Consider the following 27,427-nt stretch of genomic DNA (forward strand, 5'->3'; position numbering starts at 1 on the left):
GGTGAACAGACACTGCAGGTGTACAGACCTGGCAGGTGTACAGACCTTGCAGGTGTACAGACCTTGTAGGTGTACAGACCTTGTAGGTGTGCAGACCTTGCAGGTGTACAGACCTTGCAGGTGTACAGACACTGATCGTCGCCACAGAATCTCAAAGACCAAAGTTTACAGAGTTTTATTTCACAGATTTTAGACATAATTTATTTAAAGTTGTATTTATTTATGAGACTTTTGTAAATATTGTTATATTTATTTAAACGTCATAAACTGAAGCCACTGGAAACAAAACGCGACCTCTGGACCAGGTCCAGGCCCAGGTCCAGGTCCAGGTGTTATAGTTTGTTGAAGCATCAGGTTTAGGAACAGGGCCATGAGTGAGACAGCGCCACCTGCAGGAAAGTGGCGAGTATCAGATTTTTTACATTCAACAGTTTTTTTCAAAATAAAAGTCAAATATTCTAAGATAAACTTTAGACTCAGGACAATGATCTACCTCGTCTCAAACTCGTGTGGAAGAAGCAGCTTTTTCAGATTCACAAAGTTTGGAACAAAATTGCACATTTTTCTGTAAAATATTAAAGTCTGTTTTTTGTGACGTTCGTGAAAAGATTTTAAACTTGTTCTAATTTCACATTTGACCAAAGATTTCTGTTTGTGTCGTTTTAATTAAACTGTGTTTAATTCTGTCATTCATATTTATGCTTTTATTTTCATATTTTTATCTGTTTTTGTTTTCATCTTGAAAGATAAAAGAAATAAACTACCTCAAAACCAACAGTATTCAGGTCTAAACCAAGTCCAAACCAGGTCTAAACCAGGTCTAAACCGAGTCTAAACCGGGTCTTAACCAGGACTAAACCAGGTCTAAACCAGGACTAAACCAGGACTAAACCGGGTTTAAACCAGGACTAAACCGGGTCTAAACCAGGACTAAACCAGGACTAAACCAGGACTAAACCAGGACTAAACCGGGTCTAAACCGGGTCTTAACCAGGACTAAACCAGGTCTAAACCGGGTTTAAACCAGGACTAAACCGGGTCTAAACCAGGACTAAACCAGGACTAAACCAGGACTAAACCAGGACTAAACCAGGACTAAACCGGGTCTAAACCAGGACTAAACCAGGACTAAACCAGGACTAAACCGGGTCTAAACCGGGACTAAATCCTCATGTCTTTACGATCTTGTTTATTTCGTTTTCTGGATCAGATCAAACTCGTTCTCGAGGTTTTGGTTGGTTTGTTGCTGCTTTTGTGTAAAAATCTAACTTTTATAACGACAGCATCGTTTGTCTGTGACGTTTGGAGCATGCGCAGTCTCAACGTGGTTTTGTGAACAATAAAGTTTAAGCGATTCAAACTGTGTCTTTGTCCGTGTCGAGTGCAAACGTTCAAGTCGAAAGATTTACTTTTAATAAATGTGTTTGTTTATTCAAATGTAATGAAACGCGCCCACAGTCCCGCTGTTGTCCAGCAGGAGGCGCAGTCCCGCTGTTGTCCAGCAGGAGGCGCAGTCCCGCTGTTGTCCAGCAGGAGGCGCAGTCCCGCTGTTGTCCAGCAGGAGGCGCAGTCCCGCTGTTGTCCAGCAGGAGGCGCAGTCCCGCTGTTGTCCAGCAGGAGGCGCAGTCCCGCTGTTGTCCAGCAGGAGGCAGCTCGTCGCGGAGCAGTGACGTATTCACCCTGCGCCCTCAGTGCGTCGTTAGCATTAGCATTAATGTTAGCATTAGCCGCAGTTTGTGGATCTTTGTCCAAACTTCGGTGTGAATCATGTTCCTCTCGCGGCCGGTGAGTCTGTTCTGCGGCTGCGCAGAGCGTCACGTGGTTTATACGTCTTTTCTCATTTCAATGAAACGTTTAAGCTAAAAAATGTGACGTTTGTGGAGCTTTTATCAGAGCTCAGATTGTGCTTGTCTCATGTGTCTCACACGGTTATTAGACATTATGATGCTTCTATTTGAAACAACCATAAATATAAATCATGTTTGACATTTGAACCTTTGTTTTGTCTTCAAAAGCACAAACTGTCACATTTGTCTGTCTTTGTGTCTAAATGAGCCTCAGATTGTGCAGAAAGAAGCCAGATTATTTAAATTAAAATGAAATAAAAGTGATTAAATGGAAGAAAGAGAAACATAATCAAGAAATGAAGAGACCAGGACCAGGACCAGGACTGAACCAGGACCAGGACCAGCACCAGGACCAGCACCAGGACTGAACCAGGACCAGGACTGAACCAGGACCAGGACCAGGACCAGGACCAGGACCAGGACTGAACCAGGACCAGGACCAGGACTGGACCTGCACCAGGACTGAACCAGGACCAGGACCAGGACTGAACCAGGACTGAACCAGGACTGAACCAGGACCAGGACTGAACCAGGACCAGGACTGAACCAGGACCAGGACCAGGACCAGGACAGGGACTCTCTCCTTGCACTGATAAAAAGATTTGCTTAAATAAAAGGATGTAACTAGTGGGTGTAATACCTCATTCGTCCAGGAGGGTCGTATTATCTGGACTGTTTATTTTAAGGCCGCGGCTGCGGCTCTCAAATGGCCCAGCAGTTTCAGGAACCGCGGCACTGCCATATAGCCTCATGGCTAACCCTGACCTTAACCCTAACCCTAACCCTACCCCTGACCTTAACCCTAACCCTAACCCTACCCCTGACCTTAACCCTAACCCTAACCCTACCCCTGACCTTAACCCTAACCCTAACCCTACCCCTGACCTTAACCCTAACCCTAACCCTACCCCTGACCTTAACCCTAACCCTAACCCTACCCCTGACCTTAACCCTAACCCTAACCCTACCCCTGACCTTAACCCTAACCCTAACCCTACCCCTGACCTTAACCCTAACCCTAACCCTACCCCTGACCTTAACCCTAACCCTAACCCTACCCCTGACCTTAACCCTAACCCTAACCCTACCCCTGACCTTAACCCTAACCCTAACCCTACCCCTGACCTTAACCCTAACCCGGCGCGGTCAAATAGCGAAGCAGTTTCCGCGGCACAAAATAACATGGCAGTTTGGGCCGCGCGCCGCGGCTCTGGAGACACGCCCTTATTTTAAACACTTTAAGACACAAAGTGGTTCATCCTCAGGACAAGATGCAACACAAATACAGAACAATGTAGTTTATTCTGTCCAAGATTGCGGGTGAAACTATTTCACATAACAATTTATTCAGACATATTCTTTCTCTCCAAGCTTCAGATTTACACCTTTTATTTAGTTAAATGTGTTTAAAAAGTCTCAATGTCCAATAGAAATAATCGTCTTATTTCTCTGTAAATACGTGAATCCAGTTATTAATTATGCTGTAATATGTTTCTGTTCCAGTCGCTCTGAGAAACCTTTAGCTTAAATGTCCCACATGAAACTTGTGGACAGCATTGACAAAAGCTCCAGAAGAACTGCCTGTAAAGTCCTCGTAAAGTCCCTGAGCTTCAGTGTTTGCTGCTTTGATTGGGACATGAAAGTGTTGTTTTGTTTCAGGAGGAGGAGGAGTCCAGCCTGTGACGTCACTGTGATGTCATCGTGACGTCATAAAGATGGAGTCGTGGACGCCGAACCCTCGAGCGAAGCCGTTTATCCCGAGAACGCAGCGCAGCCTTTACCTGAGCCTGAAGTACAGCCTGAGCAGCCGCCGGGCGCTGCGCAGGGCGTGTCAGGTACAGCACCTGTCACTGCACCTGTCGCTGCTCTTGCCACTGCTCTTGCTCCCGTCTCTGCTCCTGCACCTGTCTCTGTACCTGTCACTGCACCTGCCTCTGCTCCTGTACCTGTCACTGCACCTGTCTCTGCACCTGTCACCTGCCACTGCTCCTGCACCTGTCACTGCACCTGTCAGCACTTAGGTTGGCTTAAGGCTGAGCAAAATAATATGTCTGTTTGCCGTAACCCGACCGACCCGGTATAAAACTAGCCGACTGAAACACAAATATCAGCATTTTGTCAAAATTATGCCACATTCTTTTATTTTTCTATTATTATTATTTCTATCTTTCCTAAAGCGCCGTGTAGATTAATTTTATAGCGCTCATCCCAAGGGACAAGTAACACATTGCACAACGCATAAGCGTCTTCATTTCCAGTCCTCCATATGCTTCTGAATTGAACAGACCCTGCAGGAGGGAAACTATATTTCTTTTTATTTTTGTTGATTTGCCTTTGTCTGTTCACTGGTGTGGTCATGACGCTCTGGATCATGGTGTGGCTTCATTTCAATTTGACTTACGCATTGCATTCTGGGACATAAACACGCCCAGCAGCGGCATCACAACAAACATGGCGGCGCCCGTGTCCCCCGCATGTTCCCCCCGCTCGCCTTAGCTACCAAAATAAAGGATAACGGCGTGCAAGAGGTCGATTGAAATATCTTAAAATCGGGAGATTTAGTCTCCCGATCGGGTTGATCGAGACGGAAGCCTGACCCCTGGACTGTTGAAGCCTCTGACCCCTGGACTGTTGAAGCCTCTGACCCCTGGACTGTTGAAGCCTGACCCCTGGACTGTTGAAGCCTCTGACCCCTGGACTGTTGAAGCCTCTGACCCCTGGACTGTTGAAGCCTGACCCCTGGACTGTTGAAGCCTGACCCCTGGACTGTTGAAGTCTGACCCCTGGACTGTTGAAGTTTGACCCCTGGACTGTTGAAGCCTGACCCCTGGACTGTTGAAGCCTCTGAACCCTGGACTGTTGAAGCCCGACCCCTGGACTGTTGAAGCCTCTGACCCCTGGACTGTTGAAGCCCGACCCCTGGACTGTTGAAGCCTGACCCCTGGACTGTTGAAGCCTCTGACCCCTGGACTGTTGAAGCCTGACCCCTGGACTGTTGAAGCTTGACCCCTGGACTGTTGAAGCCCGACCCCTGGACTGTTGAAGCCTCTGACCCCTGGACTGTTGAAGCCTCTGAACCCTGGACTGTTGAAGCCCGACCCCTGGACTGTTGAAGCCTCTGACCCCTGGACTGTTGAAGCCTCTGAACCCTGGACTGTTGAAGCCCGACCCCTGGACTGTTGAAGCCTGACCCCTGGACTGTTGAAGCCTGACCCCTGGACTGTTGAAGCCTGACCCCTGGACTGTTGAAGCCTCTGACCCCTGGACTGTTGAAGCCTGACCCCTGGACTGTTGAAGCTTGACCCCTGGACTGTTGAAGCCTGACCCCTGGACTGTTGAAGCCTGACCCCTGGACTGTTGAAGCCTCTGACCCCTGGACTGTTGAAGCCTCTGACCCCTGGACTGTTGAAGCCTGACCCCTGGACTGTTGAAGCCTCTGACCCCTGGACTGTTGAAGCCTCTGACCCCTGGACTGTTGAAGCTTGACCTTTAGTTTTGTCTCATTTTTCTTGCTGTTTTGAGATTTTTGTTGTTGTTTATGTACATTTTTAGTTTAGTTTTTGTCACTTTTGGTCATGTTTTAGTTTCTTTCAAACACACCTGAGCCTGAAGTCCAGCCTGAGCAGATTTAGTAGTAGTTAGAAGTACAAGTACTGTAGTGGTATTCGTGAGATTCAAAGTTGATATAGATTAAAGATTTCAAACATGACTCTGCAGTGTGGGGATGTATATTAGAGTTTATTAGTTATTTGGGGCACCAGCCAGTATCAGGCATTCAACAGCTCTATAATAAAATATCTAAATTAAATGATTAATTAATTAAAAAAATAATTTTGCTCGTTAATCTGAAGGTTTGTATGTATAGCGTGGAACACGTACTTTAAAGACGTACAACTACAGAAGACGTACAACTACAGAAGCGTGAAGTCTCTGCTCCTGCAGAGATGTTATAAATCAGTACCAGTATGATACAACCTTACTCCGGCATTTCTGTCACCATGGCAACATTAAGAGGTCATCTGCAGGTCACTTCATTTGAGTCGTGTTTAGATGTTTCCCTTTCCTTTTGTTTCAGGCTGGAGCCGTTCTGTTCCTCGTCGTCACCGTCATTGTCAACATCAAACTCATCTTAGACACGAGACGAGCCGCCAACGAGGCCCAGGCTCAGGAGTATGGTAAGACCTGCTTTAGTCCTGCTTTAGTCCTGCTTTAGACCTGGTTTAGACCTGGTTTAGTCCTGGTTTAGACCTGGTTTAGTCCTGATTTAGACCTGGTTTAGACCTGGTTTAGACCTGGTTTAGACCTGGTTTAGTCCTGTTATAGACAGTGTTATTTCAATGGTTATGTACATGAATAAAAACACACCTAACTCTGAGTCTGGAGCTTTAGAGACGAGCAGAGAGACCTGAGCTCGGACCAGGTTCTGGACCAGGTTCTGGACCAGGTTCTGGACCAGGTTCTGGACCAGGTTCTGGTGACAGACACAGATACTTCTGAACCTGTGGCTGCTTCATTCACTTCTTCTTAAACGTGGGTTCCGACCTTGGATGCACAGCTGAACTAGACACAAGTTCTAAGTTCCAACCCGGTCTTGGTCCTGGTCCTGGTCCTGGTCCTGGTCCTGGTCTTGGTCTTGGTCTTGGTCTTGGTCTTGGTCTTGGTCTTGGTCCTGGTCCTGGTCCTGGTCCTGGTCTGGTCTTGATTCTGGTCTTGGTTCCACAGAAGACCCGGTGAACCCTCAGACTCCTCGCAGACCGGTTCATGGGAGAAAAGTCCTGGACATCGAGGTTTTCTCCAGTCGCTCCAAAGTCTACGTGGCAGTGGATGGAACCACAGTGAGAACCAGCTTCAGAACCACATAACCCACACTCTGAGTAGAACCAGCTTCAGAACACACACTGAGTAGAACCAGCTTCAGAACACACACTGAGTAGAACCAGCTTCAGAACCACATAACCCACACTGTGAGTAGAACCAGCTTCAGAACACACACTGAGTAGAACCAGCTTCAGAACCACATAACCCACACTGTGAGTAGAACCAGCTTCAGAACCACATAACCCACACTGTGAGTAGAACCAGCTTCAGAACACACACTGAGTAGAACCAGCTTCAGAACACACACTGAGTAGAACCAGCTTCAGAACACACTTTCAGTTGTGTCGTCTGGACTTTCAAGAGTGATTTTCAATCTGTGGATCTTTAGGCTCCACTGAGTAAGCCCCGCCCACATGACTTAATAACAGACAAATAAATGATTTAAAAATCATACAATGTGATTTCTGGATGTTCTTTTTAGGTTCTGTCTCTCACAGTAGAAATGCACCGACGATCAGCACGTGATGATGTCTAAGTGGGAGGAGGGTGTTCAGGTGGGCAGGGCTTTCTCAGAGTAGGAGAATCTGAGTTCTCAGACTAGGTCCACAGATTGAGAAGGACTTGTGTGTGTGCGACCGACCGACCGGTTCTCCTCCTGATAAGCCTGTTCTCCTCCTGAAGAGCCGGTTCTCCTCCTGAAGAGCCGGTTCTCCTCCTGAAGAGCCGGTTCTCCTCCTGAAGAGCCGGTTCTCCTCCTGAAGAGCCGGTTTTCCTCCTGAAGAACTGTCTTTGTGTGTCTCAGGTTCTGGAGGACGACATGAGGGAACAAGGCCGAGGAATCCACGTCATCGTCCTCAACCAGGCCTCGGTCAGAGTACGCACACTACAGAGTACGCACACTACAGAGTTCACACACTACTACAGAGTACACGCAGAGTACACACGCTACACGCAGAGTACACACGCTACACGCAGAGTACACACGCTACACGCAGAGTACACACAGAGTGCACACGCTACTGCAGAGTGCACACGCTACTGCAGAGTGCACACGCTACTGCAGAGTGCACATGCTACTGGTACACACACACTACTGTAGTGCAGAGTACACAGAGTACACACAGTGTGTATTGACTGGATGTGTGTTCAGGGTCATGTGATGGCGAAGAGGATCTTTGACACATATTCTCCTCATGAAGATGAGGCCATGATCCTGTTTGTGAACATGGTGACCAGAGGAAGAGTCCTCATCTTCACCATCAAGGTAGAGACCAGAGAGACCAGAGAGACCAGAGAGACCAGAGAGACCAGAGAGACCAGAGAGACCAGAGAGACCAGAGCGACCAGGGACCATGCGTGAGACCAGGGACCATGCGTGAGACCAGGGACCATGCGTGAGACCAGGGACCATGCGTGAGACCAGGGACCATGCTTGAGACCAGGGACCATGCTTGAGACCAGGGACCATGCGTGAGACCAGGGACCATGCTTGAGACCAGGGACCATGCGTGAGACCAGGGACCATGCGTGAGACCAGGGACCATGCGTGAGACCAGAGAGACCACAGAGACCACAGAGACCACAGAGACCACAGAGACCACAGAGACCACAGAGACCAGGTTCAGAGCTTGTGTCTTTCCTTCAGGACGAAGGCACGTTTCATCTTAAAGACGCAGCTCGAGCTCTGCTCAAGTCTCTGGGATCTGAAGCTGCTCTGAGTCTGAGCTGGAGAGACATGTGGAGTCTGGTGGTACGGAAAGGAGGTACACAACACACACACACACGCACGCACGCACACAGAGACACAGACACGCACAGAGACACATGCACACACACATGTTCGCGTTGCTGGTGTGATCCAGAATGTTGTGCTCAATGGTCTCATAGTGAGAGTCATGTGGTGCCTGAGGTTCCTGTACAGGTCTTATACTGAGAGTCATGTGGTGCCTGAGGTTCCTGTACAGGTCTTATACTGAGAGTCATGTGGTGCCGGAGGTTCCTGTACAGGTCTTATACTGAGAGTCATGTGGTGCTGGGGGTTCCTGTACAGGTCTTATACTGAGAGTCATGTGGTGCCTGAGGTTCCTGTACAGGTCTTATACTGAGAGTCATGTGGTGCCTGAGGTTCCTGTACAGGTCTAATACTGAGAGTCATGTGGTGCTGGGGGTTCCTGTACAGGTCTTATACTGAGAGTCATGTGGTGCCTGAGGTTCCTGTACAGGTCTTATACTGAGAGTAATGTGGTGCTGGGGGTTCCTGTACAGGTCTTATACTGAGAGTCATGTGGTGCTGGGGGTTCCTGTACAGGTCTTATACTGAGAGTAATGTGGTGCCGGGGGTTCCTGTACAGGTCTTACTGCAGATGACAGACGCTTGAGTCTGACTGAGGAAGTGAAGAATCCCTGGCTCAAATCTGTGCTTACAACATGGAAGGAGCTGATCAGAACATACAAACTAAACACAGATGTCACAGATACAATCTTAAACTGGTAAAGATTTATGACCAAAGGTTTTGTACCAAATAGAACTGAGACTCAAGGTCTGGAGGACAAATGGTCTGAAGTTTTTTCAGCAGATTGTAAAAGAGAATCACATGAAAAGCTTTGATATGTTGAAAGAGAAACAGGACTTTTATAGGTTTTTACAAATAAAGAGTTATTATAACCAAGACATTAAACAAGGTCATAACCTTTATAACCTCTGACTGAGATGTTTATCAAGGTCATGACCTTTATAACCTCTGACTAAGATGTTTATCAATACTTATGAAGCAGAACTTTCAAGAGGAATAATATCCAAATTATATCAATGTAATCTGGACAAATACTAAATATATTAAAAATAAATGGGAAAGAGAAGCTCATATTGTTTTGACAGATGAAGGGTGTGAGGAGCTCAAAGTCACATGTCTGGAGGGAATTCTGTTGTAAAAATGTGTCACGTTTCTTCATAACTCCAGGTCAAACTGTTGGAGAAACAGTGCCACCAGGAGGCGTGTTCGGGGACTGTCCTGAGAACAATAAAGTTTTACTGACCACTGGATTTCAGAACTCTGTGTTTGAACTCTGTGCTTGGGCCTGAGGACACAATAAACTGAACAGCAAAAAAGGCCCTTAAAAAATGCACCGACGGTCAGGGACTGGACCCACATTGACGGTCAGGGACTGGACCCACATTGACGGTCAGGGACTGGACCCACATTGACGGTCAGGGACTGGACCCACATTGACGGGCAGGGACTGGACCCACATTGACGGTCAGGGACTGGACCCACATTGACGGTCAGGGACTGGACCCACATTGACGGTCAGGGACTGGACCCACATTGACGGGCAGGGACTGGACCCACATTGACGGTCAGGGACTGGACCCACATTGACGGGCAGGGACTGGACCCACTTTATATCAGACAAAATGGAAAAAATGACATTTGGACTGTGATGCCTCATTGGATGTCTGCTGGTTTTGACTTGTGTTGATTGTTCTCTCTCTGCTCCTGTTTTGTTTCATTGTGTTTTCTTCTACATTTATATATACTATATATTTGTCACATTAAAAAAATACATGTTTTTAAAGGTGTTTTTATATTCTTAGGTCAGGTTTATGGAGAGAAACACTCCAAGTCCCCGGCTCTGTCCACATGGGGAGATCCTGTCCTGCTGAAGACCGAGGTCCAGCTCACTGCCTCAGAAGGTAACTTTGTACTTTATCCTATGTCCACGTTACAGCAAACTCTACTTCACTCTGACTGTAAAAGTGAATCATGATCAGCGTTTGTGTCCATGTGGTGCTGAATATTCATGTTCAGAGATAAAAACAGACCGGCAGAGTCGCCTCAAGAGTCTACAGACACGCTCCTCTGTCCACAGACGCTCCTCTGTCCACAGACGCTCCTCTGTCCACAGACGCTCCTCTGTCCACAGACGCTCCTCTGTCCACAGACGCTCCTCTGTCCACTGACGCTCCTCCACAGACGCTCCTCTGTCCACAGACGCTCCTCTGTCCACTGACACTCCTCCACAGACGCTCCTCTGTCCACAGACGCTCCTCTGTCCACAGACGCTCCTCTGTCCACAGACGCTCCTCTGTCCACAGACGCTCCTCTGTCCACTGACACTCCTCCACAGACGCTCCTCTGTCCACAGACGCTCCTCTGTCCACAGACGCTCCTCTGTCCACAGACGCTCCTCTGTCCACAGACGCTCCTCTGTCCACTGACGCTCCTCCACAGACGCTCCTCTGTCCACAGACGCTCCTCTGTCCACAGACGCTCCTCTGTCCACTGACACTCCTCCACAGACGCTCCTCTGTCCACAGACGCTCCTCTGTCCACAGACGCTCCTCTGTCCACAGACGCTCCTCTGTCCACTGACGCTCCTCCACAGACGCTCCTCTGTCCACAGACGCTCCTCTGTCCACAGACGCTCCTCTGTCCACAGACGCTCCTCTGTCCACTGACGCTCCTCCACAGACGCTCCTCTGTCCACAGACGCTCCTCTGTCCACTGACGCTCCTCCACAGACGCTCCTCTGTCCACAGACGCTCCTCTGTCCACAGACGCTCCTCTGTCCACAGACGCTCCTCTGTCCACAGACGCTCCTCTGTCCACTGACGCTCCTCCACAGACGCTCCTCTGTCCACAGACGCTCCTCTGTCCACAGACGCTCCTCTGTCCACAGACGCTCCTCTGTCCACAGACGCTCCTCTGTCCACTGACGCTCCTCCACAGACGCTCCTCTGTCCACAGACGCTCCTCTGTCCACAGACGCTCCTCTGTCCACTGACGCTCCTCCACAGACGCTCCTCTGTCCACAGACGCTCCTCTGTCCACAGACGCTCCTCTGTCTGTAAAACTAAAGTTACATAAGTAATTCATAATAACAATGAATGAGAAAAGATAGCTTTACTTCGTCTGGTTAAAACACGTTTATGCCATGGCTCTGTATTAGCGAGTGTAGCTAACTCATCCCAAAACAAACTAGGGCATAGGTGTCAAACTCTGGCCCGCGGGCCAAATCCGGCCCGCCAGACGTTTTAATCCGGCCCGCCGAACATTTCAAATTTATATTTCAAATTATTATTTTTAAATCGATTCATAGAACTGTAATTACATCCGTAACCGTTTTTATCGTTAAAACTAGGCGTCCCACAATGCCTCCAGTGGCCACCCCTCCCCCACAGGGCTCTGCTGCACTGCTGTGTGAGCTGCCGAGGGAGAAGTGCACTATAAGCACTTTTGAGCAGAAGTTTAGTGGTGTGTCAGTTCAGGTGTACAGATAACTACATAGACGTGGAAATGTTAGTTAGTACATTTAAACGTTTTTTTAGATCTTGAGAAGTTTATTTTGTTATAAAGTCAAATGTTTATCGCTGTGTCAAACTGTAGATCAACTCTGAATTTGTTATGCACATAAACTGAAGCGCAGTGTTGGTGAAATTACACATTTAAATATATTTCAGTTTATGAGAACAAACATTTTGTAATTTTTTTTAATCGATCCAGTAATTGCTTCAAAACAGCGTAGCCTATATAAAGCTATTTATTTCTTATATTCTTAATAGTTTTATGTTTTACGTTACGTTCGGCCCGCGACCCAGCCTGAGCGTCAAAATTCAGCCCGCGGCCCAAATGAGTTTGACACCCCTGAACTAGGGGAACGTTCAGTGCTTCAGCACCGCCCTCTGGTGATCAGGAGGGATGAAATGGAACAGTTTTAACATGTGGCTTTGAGCAGAAGTCCCACTTTGGTGTAAGAAATTTGAATATTATTTGTGTTAAAAGTAAAAGTTTGTATAGTTTATGTTCATGAAATCCTTACTAAAAGCAATTTTTACATTTTTAAAAAAATATAATAAAATCCAAAATCGAGATCGATCAATATGAAAGTTCTGCATTATCAGGACACAAATATACCTTTAAGTGTAGTGTGCGTTCTCATGTCAGTTAAGTGTAGTGTGTGTTCTTGTGTCAGTTGTTAAGTGTAGTGTGTGTTCTTGTGTCAGTTGTTAAGTGTAGTGTGTGTTCTTGTGTCAGTTGTTAAGTGTAGTGTGTGTTCTCGTGTCAGTTGTTAAGTGTAGTGTGTGTGACACAAGTCTGGTAACACTATGGGACAAGAGCGAACAAAGCTGACGGCCCGCGGTCCCAATGGAAAAAAAGCCCACATCACAAGCTAACCAAGCTAACGAGGCTAATGTGGCTAGAAAACCTGACGCGGAGAAACTTAGTATTTTTTTATTTGACAGGGACAATGCAATCATACATAGTTACAAAACAAAGCTTGCAGCCGATGTGATGCACACAAAGTTTATAGCCAGTGCTAATTTTCAACTCCTGTCCCTGGTTGGGCTTTTCTAAATCCCCCACAGATATAAAAGACACAAACAGTTCTTCCCCGCTGAAGACGTGAGGTCCCGCCAGACCAGGGGTGTTGCAATTTTGATTTCAAACCAAATAGTTTTTGAACAGTTTTGAGGGGGCAGATATGTACTGGTCAAAGGGAATATTTCACTAGTTTAAATGTGTCTGCTCCACCAGGGGCCAATATCACTTTCTATGCTGATGTCATGGAGCTGATTGTGAACCACTCTGAGGGAACTCTAATTTTTGGCGGCGATTTGAATCTTCACATTCAGCCTACATTAGCGGTGTGGAGCTCAAGAGGCTCTGGAGGAATAATAAATAAGAAGTTCTGTATCTTGTTTACGAATATAAGATTGATTGAGATTTGGAGGGATATGAACCCAAGGGCTCGTCAGTATAGCCATTTTTCTAACCCTCATACAAACTATTCCAGAATAGATTTTTGTTCTCAATAAAGACAGCTCTAGAATCACTGAAGCAGATATAGGCACAATAGACCTAAGTGATCATGCTCCTGTCTACATTTCTGTAGATTTGGAGGAAATACGAAAGAACACACTTTGGAGGTTCAACAAAGGGTCATTAAGCCAGCCTGCTTAATGACCCTTTGTTTCAGGAAAAAATGTCCAACATTAAGACTTATCTGGAGGAATAACAGGGGAAATTTCACTGCACATCCTTTGGGAAGCAAAAAAAATAGATTTTTTAAGCGGAGGAAAAGCTAAAAGATCTTCAAGAAAAATAAAATTGATGGAGGAAAACCATGCCCAGAAGTGATATCCTAAAATGCTACAAGAAGAGGAGAAATTCATGATCTAACTTCACAGGAAATGGTTAAGAAAATGCACTTATGAGAGTGGGTAAACATTTTCTAAATTACTCTTTTCAAAACTTTGAAAAATACAAGCTGAAAAAACAATGTTTAAAATGGCAGGCAAAGTGATGTATTTTTAACCAAACAAGACCAAATTCAATCAACATTTGAATCCTTCTATAAAAAACTGCTTTCAAAAATTCCAAATGATAAAGATTAGGCTAGGCAAAATAATATGTCTGTTTGCCGTAACACGACCGACCTGCTATGAAACTAGCCGACAAAATATCAGCATTTTGTTGAAAAAACGTCAAAATCTTTTATTTTTCAATTATTTCACCGACTCACCGACCGGACTTTCCTAAACCGCTGTGTTGAATATTTTATCACGCTGATATACGTGTAACGCACCGCGCAACACATGCGCGTTTTCATTTTCAATCCCCCACATGAATCTGTAACAAAACAGAGCGCGCGTAGGAGTTGTCATATTGCTTTAGAAATGTTGGTTTGTCTCTGTCGGCACCACTGAAATCTCAATAGGACATGTGTTTCTCTGTCAGGGTGTGAAGTTTGACTTACGCAAATGCATTCTGGGATTGAAACACGCCCAGCAGCGTCATCACAACAAACATGGCGGCGCCTGTGTCCCCTGCATGTCCCCCCCGCTTGCCTTCGCTACCAAAATAAAGGATAGCGGCGTACAAAAGGTTGATTAAAATATCTTAAAATCGGGAAATTTAGTCTCCCGATCGGGTTGATAGAGACGTTTTCCGTCATTGACTGTTGAAGTCTGACCCCTGGTGGTCACTCCGACTCAAAAAATGGCAAAATTTGGATCTTTTTTTTTGCCTTCAAAGTAAAAAAAAATAAGAATTTGCCTACCGTCCGACCCACTTAAAAAATGTTGACTCGGGTTACAGCAAACAGACAATTTATTTGGGGTAGCCTTGTATAAATTCCTTTCTGGGCACTCTCAATTTGCCTGTTATGTCAGAAGAACTAAATACTAAGGAGCTTATATAACATTGTAGAAAAAGATTCAGTTGTTGTCATCTGGACTCTGTTTTGAAAAAACAAAACGTTTCGACTCATCCAAGAATCATTCTCAATCTCATCAATCAAATCAGGAGCGGGAACTCATATATTTATCCAACTCTGGGTAGGCCCTGCCCACCGGGCAGAGAGAAACAAAATTAGGACTGGAAAAAGGGTCGATAAAGCCCTGAGTCAGCGTCCTCTAAAAATCAAAAACCGTGTTACCTAGTCTACGGAGAGGAATAAAATAGGACTGAAGAAAAAATAAATAAAGGAACATTTATTTGAAATGGGGAACCAATTAAAATGACCCATCTCAATTTTGAAATGGGTCATTGTAATAGTTGTTGGTGAAGAATTGAAGGGAGATGCAAAATATATATGCATGCTAAACATGGAAAAACTGTGAGAAACCAGGAATTGGAAGGAATTAGGAGTCCAAAACGTTCTGTATTTCTGGGATAGAGCCCCCAGTACGTGGCCGGATCAGACGATAGTTTTGACCTAGAATCTTTCCACGTAGGAAACACACTACGGTTCATGACCTAGAAGCTTGCCACGTAGGAAATACACTACGGTTCATGACCTAGAAGCTTGCCACGTAGGAAATACACTACGGTTCATGAATCATTCTCCTTTAATTCCAACCACACTCTGTAACTAAGAATTGATAGAAAATGTTGTAAATGAAGTTGAAAGAGAAGTTAATAGAACTTATGTAAGCAGTTACTTAATAATGACAACTAACTACGGTTCATGACCTTGAAGCTTGTTGTTAAAAGTCCCATAACATGCAAAATCGACTTTTCAGAGCTTTTAACCTTCTTACATTGCTATTTGTGCTTCATATATGTACCCAGAGTGTTTTTTTGATTGATTCCCGCAGTGTTTAGCTATATTACAGACTATCTCCTTTCCTCGAATCTCCAAACTGACGGGCGGTGTTCACAGGACCGCGTCATAATCACAGGCACGCGTCACCATCCCCCCTTCTCACTCAGTCGCGCGGCAGGAGCAGCGCAGCGCGGAGCAGACAACTGTGGGGCTACGTCACGGGTTGGGCGGGGCACACACGCTCTCTCTGAGACTACGTCACGGGTGGGCGGGGGAGCCAGATGGCTCTTCGCAAGGGTGGGGGTGAATATCAAACCAAGCCGTTTGCATTTCCGGGTTGGTGAGGGGGTCCAAGGTCTGGGTGATATTTCTTAACTCTTATGTTAAGGGTGTTGCACAACCCTTATTATTATCAATTATACACTTGGGATAGACTACGAAACGTGAAAAAAAGCACGTTATGGCACCTTTAAGTGTAGTGTGTGTTCTCGTGACAGTTGTTATGTGTAGTGTGTGTTCTCGTGACAGTTATGTGTAGTGTGTGTTCTCGTGTCAGTTGTTATGTGTAGTGTGTGTTCTCGTGACAGTTGTTATGTGTAGTGTGTGTTCTCGTGTCAGTTGTTATGTGTAGTGTGTGTTCTCGTGACAGTTGTTATGTGTAGTGTGTGTTCTCGTGTCAGTTGTTATGTGTAGTGTGTGTTCTCGTGACAGTTGTTATGTGTAGTGTGTGTTCTCGTGACAGTTGTTATGTGTAGTGTGTGTTCTCGTGTCAGTTGTTATGTGTAGTGTGTGTTCTCGTGACAGTTGTTAAGTGTAGTGTGTGTTCTCGTGACAGTTGTTATGTGTAGTGTGTGTTCTCGTGTCAGTTGTTATGTGTAGTGTGTGTTCTCGTGTCAGTTGTTATGTGTAGTGTGTGTTCTCGTGTCAGTTGTTATGTGTAGTGTGTGTTCTCGTGACAGTTGTTATGTGTAGTGTGTGTTCTCGTGACAGTTGTTATGTGTAGTGTGTGTTCTCGTGTCAGTTGTTATGTGTAGTGTGTGTTCTCGTGACAGTTGTTATGTGTAGTGTGTGTTCTCGTGACAGTTGTTATGTGTAGTGTGTGTTCTCGTGACAGTTGTTATGTGTAGTGTGTGTTCTCGTGTCAGTTGTTATGTGTAGTGTGTGTTCTCGTGACAGTTGTTATGTGTAGTGTGTGTTCTCGTGACAGTTGTTATGTGTAGTGTGTGTTCTCGTGACAGTTGTTATGTGTAGTGTGTGTTCTCGTGACAGTTGTTATGTGTAGTGTGTGTTCTCGTGTCAGTTATGTGTAGTGTGTGTTCTCGTGTCAGTTATGTGTAGTGTGTGTTCTCGTGACAGTTGCTCAGTGTAGTGTGTGTTCTCGTGTCAGTTGTTCAGTGTAGTGTGTGTTCTCGTGTCAGTTATGTGTAGTGTGTGTTCTCGTGTCAGTTATGTGTAGTGTGTGTTCTCGTGGCAGTTGTTCAGTGTAGTGTGTGTTCTCGTGTCAATTGTTATGTGTTTTCTGGTGGCAGAGGCGGAGTGTTCTTGGGCCGACACTGAGCTGAACCGCAGGAGGAAGATATTCTGCTCCAAAGTGGAAGGTTACGGAAGCATTTGCAGCTGCAAGGACCCAGCGCCCATCGAGTTTAGTCCTGAACCGGTGAGATTCTGGCGCACAACCACAGCCACACAACACGACACAACACAACCATAACACAACACAACACGACACAACACAACACAACCACAGGATATAGCCATGTGAGCTAGAGTAAAAGGGAAACTACTTCCAGTGTTTCCTCTGGACAACACTCTGCACTACGTCTATAAACTAAGAGGGTTTTCTCTTGTCTGCAGCTGCAATATAACAAAGTGTCCAACGTCCCAGTGGCCGTGATCGCCGGGAACAGACCGAACTACTTATACAGGCGAGTGGCGTGCAGAGCGTTCCATGACGGGGCAGTGAGGATGCTCCGGCACAGTCTGAACACTTCTAATGTTGTACAAATGTATTTCCAGCTTTTGTTTTTAAAGCCTTTTTTCGTGTTTGATGTTTCAGGATGCTGCGCTCACTGCTGTCTGCTCACGGAGTCAATCCTCACATGATCACAGTCTTTATCGATGGCTACTACGAGGTACTGGACCAGAGCCTGGACCAGGACTAAACTCTGAGACCTTGTTCTCTCAGATTAATGGACTAAACGTGTGTGTCTGTCTGTCTGTCTGTCTGTCTGTCTGTCTGTGTCTGTGTAGGAGCCCATGGATGTGGTGGAGCTGTTTGGATTGAAGGGAGTCCAGCACACACCAATCAGCATCAAGAACGCGCGAGTGTCACAGGTGAGTCTCAGTCAGTTCTTTGAAGACTCCAAGTTCACTCTGTCTCACTCTGTGTTCACTCTGTCTCACTCTGTTCTCTGGTGTTTTGCAGCATTACAAAGCCTCACTGACGGCGACCTTTAACCTTCACCCGGTCAGAAACACATTTGAACTTTAGAATGGTCCAAAGTGTTAGACTCTGGTGTAAAGTGTGGTGTGTCCAGCAGGAGGCAGACTACGCCGTGGTCCTGGAGGAAGACCTGGACCTGTCTGTGGACTTCTTCAGGTGAGATCTGTGTCCAGCAGGAGGCGCATTCTTTCCAGCAGGAGGCGCAGTCCGTCCTTAGCTGAGAGCAGAGGATCTGCGTCCAGCAGGAGGCGCACTCTGTCCTTTAACTGAGAGCAGAGGAACAGTGTCCAGCAGGAGGCGCACTCTGTCCAGCAGGAGGCGCACTGTGTCTAAACGTGGCTGATGTTTTACAGTTTCCTGAGTCAGACGCTTCACCTGCTGCAGGAGGACGACACTCTGTATTGTATCTCTGCATGGAATGACCAGGTACTACACACACACACAGAACACACACACACATAGAACACACACACTCAGAACTAACAGACTCAGAACACACACACACACACACAGAACACACACACTCAGAACTAACAGACTCAGAACACACACACACACGTACACACACAGAACACACACACTCAGAACTAACAGACTCAGAACACACACACACACACAGAACACAGACTCAGAACACACACACACACACAGAACACAGACTCAGAACACACACACACACACGCACACAGAACACACGCACACAGAACACACACACACACACAGAACACACACACACGCACACAGAACACACACACACACACAGAACACACACACACGCACACAGAACACACACACACATACACACACACACACAGAACACACACACACACAGAACACACACAGAACACACACACACAGAACACAAACACACACAGAACACACACACACACAGAACACACACACACAGAACACAAACACACACACACACAGAACACACACACACAGAACACAAACACACACAGAACACACACACACACAGAACACAAACACACACACACACACAGAACACACACACACAGAACACAAACACACACACACACACACACAGAACACACACACACAGAACACAAACACACACAGAACACACACACACACAGAACACAAACACACAGAACACAAACACACACACACAGAACACACACACACAGAACACAAACACACACAGAACACACACACACACAGAACACACACACACAGAACACACACAGAGCACACAGAACACACACACACACAGAACACACACACACAGAACACAAACACACACACACACACAGAACACACACACACAGAACACAAACACACACAGAACACACACACACACAGAACACAAACACACACACACACACAGAACACACACACACAGAACACAAACACACACACACACACAGAACACACACACACAGAACACAAACACACACAGAACACACACACACACAGAACACACACACACAGAACACACACAGAGCACACAGAACACACACACACAGAACACAAACACACACACACACACAGAACACACACACACAGAACACAAACACACACAGAACACACACACACACAGAACACAAACACACACACACACACAGAACACACACACACAGAACACAAACACACACACACACACAGAACACACACACACACAGAACACAAACACACACAGAACACACACACACACAGAACACACACACACAGAACACACACAGAGCACACAGAACACACACACTCCTGGTCCTGGTCCTAATAACAGGTAAAATCATGTCACAACAAGTCATGTCAGGAATCTGACTCTTTGCCCCGTGCGGCCCGGGCCTCTGGACCCACACGGGCCTCAGGACCCACACGGGCCTCAGGACCCACACGACACGGGCCTCTGGACCCACACGGGCCTCTGGACCCACACGGGCCTCTGGACCCACACGGGCCTCAGGACCCACACGGGCCTCTGGACCCACACGACACGGGCCTCTGGACCCACACGACACGGGCCTCTGGACCCACAAGGGCCTGTGGACCCGGGGCCTCTGGACCCACACGACACGGGCCTCTGGACCCACACGACACGGGCCTCTGGACCCACAAGGGCCTGTGGACCCGGGGCCTCTGGACCCACACGACACGGGCCTCTGGACCCACACGACACGGGCCTCTGGACCCACAAGGGCCTGTGGACCCGGGGCCTCTGGACCCACACGACACGGGCCTCTGGACCCACACGACACGTGCCTCTGGACCCACACGGGCCTCTGGACCCACACGACACGGGCCTCTGGACCCGGGGCCTCTGGACCCACACGACACGGGCCTCTGGACCCACACGACACGGGCCTCTGGACCCACACGGGCCTCTGCCACACGACACAGGCCTCTGGACCCGGGGCCTCTGGACCCACACACAGACCTGGATCAGGTTTGGGCCTGAGGTCGCTATCTCCTGGTCTAAATTTAGTCTCACGACAAAAGAGGAATTAGAAAACTCAGATTTCACAAACTAAAGACAGTTCCTGCAGGAACCAAACCAGGTCCAGAGCGAGAACTAAACCAGGTCCAGAGCGAGAACCAAACCAGGGCTGAAGAGAATTAAAATGGGAAAGTGTCTCAACATTTACTGTTATGTTTGTGCTGAGCCAGTTATGACCCCTGACTTCTGATCCCTGATCTCTGACCCCTGACCTCTGTTTGTGTCTTAGGGTTATGAACACACGGCTGACCCCTGACCTCAGGGTTATGAACACACGGCTGACCCCTGACCTCAGGGTTATGAACACACGGCTGACCTCTGACCTCTGTTTGTGTCTCAGGGTTATGAACACACGGCTGACCTCTGACCTCTGTTTGTGTCTCAGGGTTATGAACACACGGCTGACCTCTGACCTCTGTTTGTGTCTCAGGGTTATGAACACACGGCTGACCTCTGACCTCTGTTTGTGTCTCAGGGTTATGAACACACGGCTGACCTCTGACCTCTGTTTGTGTCTCAGGGTTATGAACACACGGCTGACCTCTGACCTCTGTTTGTGTCTCAGGGTTATGAACACACGGCTGACCTCTGACCTCTGTTTGTGTCTCAGGGTTATGAACACACGGCTGACCTCTGACCTCTGTTTGTGTCTCAGGGTTATGAACACACGGCTGACCTCTGACCTCTGTTTGTGTCTCAGGGTTATGAACACACGGCTGACCTCTGACCTCTGTTTGTGTCTCAGGGTTATGAACACACGGCTGACCTCTGACCTCTGTTTGTGTCTCAGGGTTATGAACACACGGCTGACCTCTGACCTCTGTTTGTGTCTCAGGGTTATGAACACACGGCTGACCTCTGACCTCTGTTTGTGTCTCAGGGTTATGAACACACGGCTGACCTCTGACCTCTGTTTGTGTCTCAGGGTTATGAACACACGGCTGACCTCTGACCTCTGTTTGTGTCTCAGGGTTATGAACACACGGCTGACCTCTGACCTCTGTTTGTGTCTCAGGGTTATGAACACACGGCTGACCTCTGACCTCTGTTTGTGTCTCAGGGTTATGAACACACGGCTGACCTCTGACCTCTGTTTGTGTCTCAGGGTTATGAACACACGGCTGACCTCTGACCTCTGTTTGTGTCTCAGGGTTATGAACACACGGCTGACCTCTGACCTCTGTTTGTGTCTCAGGGTTATGAACACACGGCTGACCTCTGACCTCTGTTTGTGTCTCAGGGTTATGAACACACGGCTGACCTCTGACCTCTGTTTGTGTCTCAGGGTTATGAACACACGGCTGACCTCTGACCTCTGTTTGTGTCTCAGGGTTATGAACACACGGCTGACCTCTGACCTCTGTTTGTGTCTCAGGGTTATGAACACACGGCTGACCTCTGACCTCTGTTTGTGTCTCAGGGTTATGAACACACGGCTGACCTCTGACCTCTGTTTGTGTCTCAGGGTTATGAACACACGGCTGACCTCTGACCTCTGTTTGTGTCTCAGGGTTATGAACACACGGCTGACCTCTGACCTCTGTTTGTGTCTCAGGGTTATGAACACACGGCTGACCTCTGACCTCTGTTTGTGTCTCAGGGTTATGAACACACGGCTGACCTCTGACCTCTGTTTGTGTCTCAGGGTTATGAACACACGGCTGACCTCTGACCTCTGTTTGTGTCTCAGGGTTATGAACACACGGCTGACCTCTGACCTCTGTTTGTGTCTCAGGGTTATGAACACACGGCTGACCTCTGACCTCTGTTTGTGTCTCAGGGTTATGAACACACGGCTGAAGACCCGGCGCTGCTTTACAGAGTCGAGTCGATGCCTGGACTGGGCTGGGTTTTAAAGAAGAGTCTCTACAAGGACGAACTGGAGGCAAAGTGGCCCACACCTGAGAAGGTGAGGAGGAGGAGGAGAAGCAGGAAGAGGAGGAGGAGCAGGAGGAGGAGCAGAGGAGGAGGTGGAGCAGGCGATGGAGGAGCAGGAAGAGGAGGAGGAGCAGGAGGAGGAGCAGAGGAGGAGGTGGAGCAGGCGATGGAGGAGCAGGAAGAGGAGGAGGAGCAGGAGGAGGAGCAGAGGAGGAGGTGGAGCAGGCGATGGAGGAGCAGGAAGAGGAGGATTAGAGAATGGGGAGCAGGAGGAGGAGGGGAAGCAAACGAGGAGAGGAGGAGGTGCAGGAGGTGAAGCAGAGGAGGTGCAGGAAGAGGAGCAGAGGAAGAGGAGTGGGACCACTCTGCTGTGGGTGGGGCCTCTCTGCTGTGGGTGGGGCCTCTCTGCTGTGGGTGGGGCCTCTCTGCTGTGGGTGGGGCCTCTCTGCTGTGGGTGGGGCCTCTCACGTGCTGAGTAAGACTGACGGTTTCAAGGACATCAAGCTCCACATGAACAGCAGTTATTTTATTACTTTGTTTACGGATTTTTAAATGAAATATATTAATCTTTCAAATGAGTTTTTCTTCCGGGTTTTCCCAAAATACACCAGGGGGAGGAGGGGGGAGGAGGGGGGGACGCGGCGCAGGTGAGTGTAACAGTAGGGTTAGCCTGTTTTGCATTGGTAGAACTGACACTTCTAAGTGTGCAGCCTTAGAAGTGTGCAGCCTTAAGTCACGGCAAAACGCGCTGGAGAAAATGTGCGGGTTTAAAATGTATATTTGTGATATAAAAGAGTTAGCGCTGCGCAGCAGACAGGGAAACGGGCGCGCGCGTCTTCACACGCTCTCGGGCCGCGCAGGGGGGAGTCACGCAGGAAAAATGGCTTATCTTTTGACTTAATGCCGCTTTTTATATTTCATTTAATGCTATTTTGCGTTGACGGCAGTACTGTATACATGTTTTTTATAATAATTAATTTTATTTATATTATAATATAAGTATAAATCAATAATCTAAGTGTGGCGGATCCGTATACCAAGTCATGAAATAACTGGCCTAATGACCAAACCATCAAAGTCTGTGCATACCTCTGTCTCTGCAGCTCTGGGACTGGGACATGTGGATGAGGATGACTCTGTGTCTCTGTCTTTGCAGCTCTGGGACTGGGACATGTGGATGAGGATGACTCTGTGTCTCTGTCTTTGCAGCTCTGGGACTGGGACATGTGGATGAGGATGACTCTGTGTCTCTGTCTTTGCAGCTCTGGGACTGGGACATGTGGATGAGGATGACTCTGTGTCTCTGTCTTTGCAGCTCTGGGACTGGGACATGTGGATGAGGATGACTCTGTGTCTCTGTCTTTGCAGCTCTGGGACTGGGACATGTGGATGAGGATGACTCTGTGTCTCTGTCTCTGCAGCTCTGGGACTGGGACATGTGGATGAGGATGACTCTGTGTCTCTGTCTTTGCAGCTCTGGGACTGGGACATGTGGATGAGGATGACTCTGTGTCTCTGTCTTTGCAGCTCTGGGACTGGGACATGTGGATGAGGATGACTCTGTGTCTCTGTCTTTGCAGCTCTGGGACTGGGACATGTGGATGAGGATGACTCTGTGTCTCTGTCTTTGCAGCTCTGGGACTGGGACATGTGGATGAGGATGACTCTGTGTCTCTGTCTTTGCAGCTCTGGGACTGGGACATGTGGATGAGGATGACTCTGTGTCTCTGTCTTTGCAGCTCTGGGACTGGGACATGTGGATGAGGATGCCGGAGCAGAGGAAGAACAGAGAGTGTGTTGTTCCAGACGTGTCCAGGTCGTATCATTTTGGAATCATCGGACTCAACATGAACGGATACTTCCACGTGAGTTCAGACCCGGTTCAGTCTCGGTTCAGTCTCGGTTCTGACCCGGTTCATGTCTTTCAGGAAGTCTACTTTAAGAAGCATAAGTTGAACACAGTTCCTCTGGTGGATCTGAAGGACGTGGAGCTTCTGAAGAAGGACGAGTATGAGGCCGAGGTCCAGAGGCTGCTGCGGTCAGTAATCCTGTCTCTGCACCTGTCTCTGTCCCTGCACCTGTCTCTGCTCCTGTATGCCTCTGCTCCTGCCTCTGCTTCTGTCGCTGCCTCTGTCTCTGCTCCTGTCTGCCTCTGCTCCCGTCTCTGCTCCTGTCTCTGCTCCTGCCTGTCTTTGTCTCTGTCTTACCTGAGGTGTGTATTGTCTGTATAAATGTGTTATATTTGTGTCCTCAGGGAGGCGCTGGTCCTGGACCACTCTAAAGACCCCTGTGAGGACTCGTTTGTCCCGGACTCTGAGGGAAAAACCTACGTCATGTTCATCAGGATGGAGACAGAAGCCGACACGGAGACATGGACCGAGCTCGCCAAGGTAAACGTACTACTACTACTACTACTGCTACTACTACTACTACTGCTACTGCTACTGCAACTGCTACTGCAACTGCAACTGCTAGTGCTACTTATACGTTTACATCCCCCCTCGCATTTCACCTGGTATCTCCCATAAGGAGGATGCACTGGGTCTCAGTGTTGCCAGGACGTATTGTCATAATAAAAATAAAATAAAAAAGAGCCCCCCCTAGTGCTATTTCTGTGTCACATCACACAGATGGGAAAACAAAATGCGAGTCAGGCCCAATCTGAGAAATGTGATTCATATTCTGTGGAAAGATAAAGCCCAGTCACTGAAACTCGTCTGAAACTTGCTGTGCTAAATGTCAGATCCTTATGTAACAAATTACTCTTAATTCAATATTAGTACTTAAAAAATGACATCCGCCTGAACACTGACACGGGCAAAGCCTCAGTCTTAATTCTATTAGATCTGATGCTGCTTTTGACACTGTCCATCCCTCTAACAGAGACTAGAGGACTGGGTGGGCATCACTGGCCCCGCCCTAAACTGGTTAAGGTCCTATCTGGAAGAAAGAAGTACTTTGTGTCTCAGACCACATGCCCCTGACCTGTGGGGTGCCCCAAGGGTCAGTCCTGGGACCCCTTCTGTTCAACTTCTGCATTCTGCCGTTAGGTCATGAACCGGCCTCCTGCTGGTGCCAGTCAGGACTGGAATCGAACTTCTTGGGAGGCAAGAGCGCTAACCGCCTTTGCCACTGTGCACCCCCAACTTCTCTTCACTTTATTTTTACATATACATATTTTACATATTTAGTATTTGTCCAGATTAGATATAATTTATATATTATTCCTCTTGAAAGTTCTGCTTTATAAGCCTTGATAAACATCTTAGTCAGAGGTTATAAAGGTCATGACTTTGTTTAATGTCTTGGTTATAAAAACCTATTAAAGTCCTGTTTCTCTTTCAACATATCAAAGCTTTTCATGTTTTCTCCCCCATAGTTGCTGCTAGGGCAGCGGAGCTGAAGCTGTAGCTTTATATTTCTGTTCCTAACTGGCCTGAACATAAGTCATTTAAAGAGGAACGTTTTAAGCCTGGTCTTAAATGAAGAGACTGTGTCAGCCTCTTTAACATGGACAGGACTCTACCTCCTACTGTGCTTTTAGAGACTCTCTGGAGCTTTTAGAGACTCTTGATCTTTGTGTCTTCAGTGTCTTCACGTGTGGGACCTGGACGTTCGGGGGAATCATCGCGGCCTCTGGAGACTCTTCAGGAAAAAGAATCACATCCTGGTAGTGGCTGTGCCTGTGTCGCCGTACAGGTGCGTCCAAGTGCTCCAATACCATCGATACCATCGATACCACCGATACCACCGATACCACCGATACCGATCCTGATCAGTACAACAGTGTGAAGTGTGCGAGGTCCTGAGGATGATCCAGCATCTTCCAAATATTTAAAAACTCATTTTTATCTCTAATTTAATTCTGGTTCAAAACTAATTGTGGTAAAACCTTTTGTATTTGTGTTTCTTTGAGACACATTTAGTGCTGGAGACGTGTTGTCCTAAAGAAATGTTGTGTTGTGTGCAGTTGGAGAAAACCGTCGTCTGTGACTGCGATTCACCTGGAGCCGCCGCCCAAAGAGGAGCCAGTGGCGGAGCAGTGACTGACCCTGCAGCTGTCCGACGCAACGAGACCCTGCAGGTGTTCCTTACACAGGACATACAGACCCTGTAGGTGATCAGACAGAGACCCTGTAGGTGTTCATTACACAGGACGTACAGACCTTGCAGCTGTTATGATGCAGTCAGAACCTGCAGGTGTCCAGTGACTTACAGCTGATCAGTTCTGTCTTCATGAAATAAAAAACTTGGTCAGAAGATTTCAAACCTTCAGTTCAAAGTTAATGTGAGCGTCCTCCCGGGGGGGCCCGCCGTCCTCCGGGGGGGGGCCCGCCGTCCTCCGGGGGGGGCCGCCGTCCTCCGGGGGGGGGGCGCCGTCCTCCGGGGGGGGGCGCCGTCACATGTGACTGACAGTTTTTACTTGAATCGCTCTAAAATCACTATTTATTAGTTCAGTATTTTCTGTGGATAAAGTGTAAATATCTATTTTTGAGATGAAGCGGTACAAAGACCTGGGCGTTACAGGTGTTCAGCTATATCAGACCATGCAGCAGTTCCTTTTCTAGTCCTGAAAATGATTGAAATGTTTTAAAAGTTTGGTTTTTATTTTGTGGAAATAAAACATTTGATAGTGAGTCTGTGTTTGCTCGTTTTGCATGTGTCAGATGCCCTCCCGACCTCTGCTGTTTTTCTGACCTCAAATGTTTTTTGTGGTTATTGTGGGAGGAGCTCGTTTTGTTTATGACCTTCAGCTGGTCTGAGGGACGCCTGAAAGTTCAGCTTCAAATGAAACTCTGACGTCACAAAAAACACACAATTTTAAACGGAACAAAGTCTGAACTGAAGGCTTTTTATTGAATTTACATTTTATAATTATTACAAACATTTTATATATTTATCAGAACGTCACATGAGCACAGCAGTGACATTCAT

At 47.5% G+C, this 27,427-nt stretch overlaps 1 protein-coding gene across 1 annotated transcript; it reads left to right on the forward strand.

The window, feature by feature from the left end:
• Window positions 1-1,696: 1,696 nt before the first annotated feature.
• pomgnt1 (protein O-linked mannose N-acetylglucosaminyltransferase 1 (beta 1,2-)) lies at window positions 1,697-26,824 on the forward strand. The gene is made up of 21 exons (XM_072438791.1): window positions 1,697-1,785; window positions 3,507-3,682; window positions 5,923-6,022; window positions 6,570-6,682; window positions 7,468-7,533; window positions 7,816-7,929; window positions 8,311-8,428; window positions 10,261-10,359; window positions 17,243-17,370; window positions 17,568-17,638; window positions 17,770-17,845; window positions 17,964-18,047; window positions 18,139-18,180; window positions 18,254-18,312; window positions 18,510-18,582; window positions 22,395-22,523; window positions 24,232-24,357; window positions 24,421-24,530; window positions 24,747-24,882; window positions 26,082-26,191; window positions 26,463-26,824. The coding sequence occupies exons 2-21, from the start codon at window positions 3,563-3,565 to the stop codon at window positions 26,536-26,538; spliced, it is 1,950 nt and encodes a 649-aa protein (XP_072294892.1). The 5' UTR covers window positions 1,697-1,785; window positions 3,507-3,562; the 3' UTR covers window positions 26,539-26,824.
• The last annotated feature ends 603 nt before the right edge of the window (window positions 26,825-27,427 follow it).

Source organism: Eucyclogobius newberryi, unplaced genomic scaffold, assembly GCF_026437365.1.
Source record: "Eucyclogobius newberryi isolate DKJ021-1_F unplaced genomic scaffold, fEucNew1.0.hap1 SCAF_9, whole genome shotgun sequence".
Taxonomy (NCBI): Eukaryota; Metazoa; Chordata; class Actinopteri; order Gobiiformes; family Gobiidae; genus Eucyclogobius; species Eucyclogobius newberryi.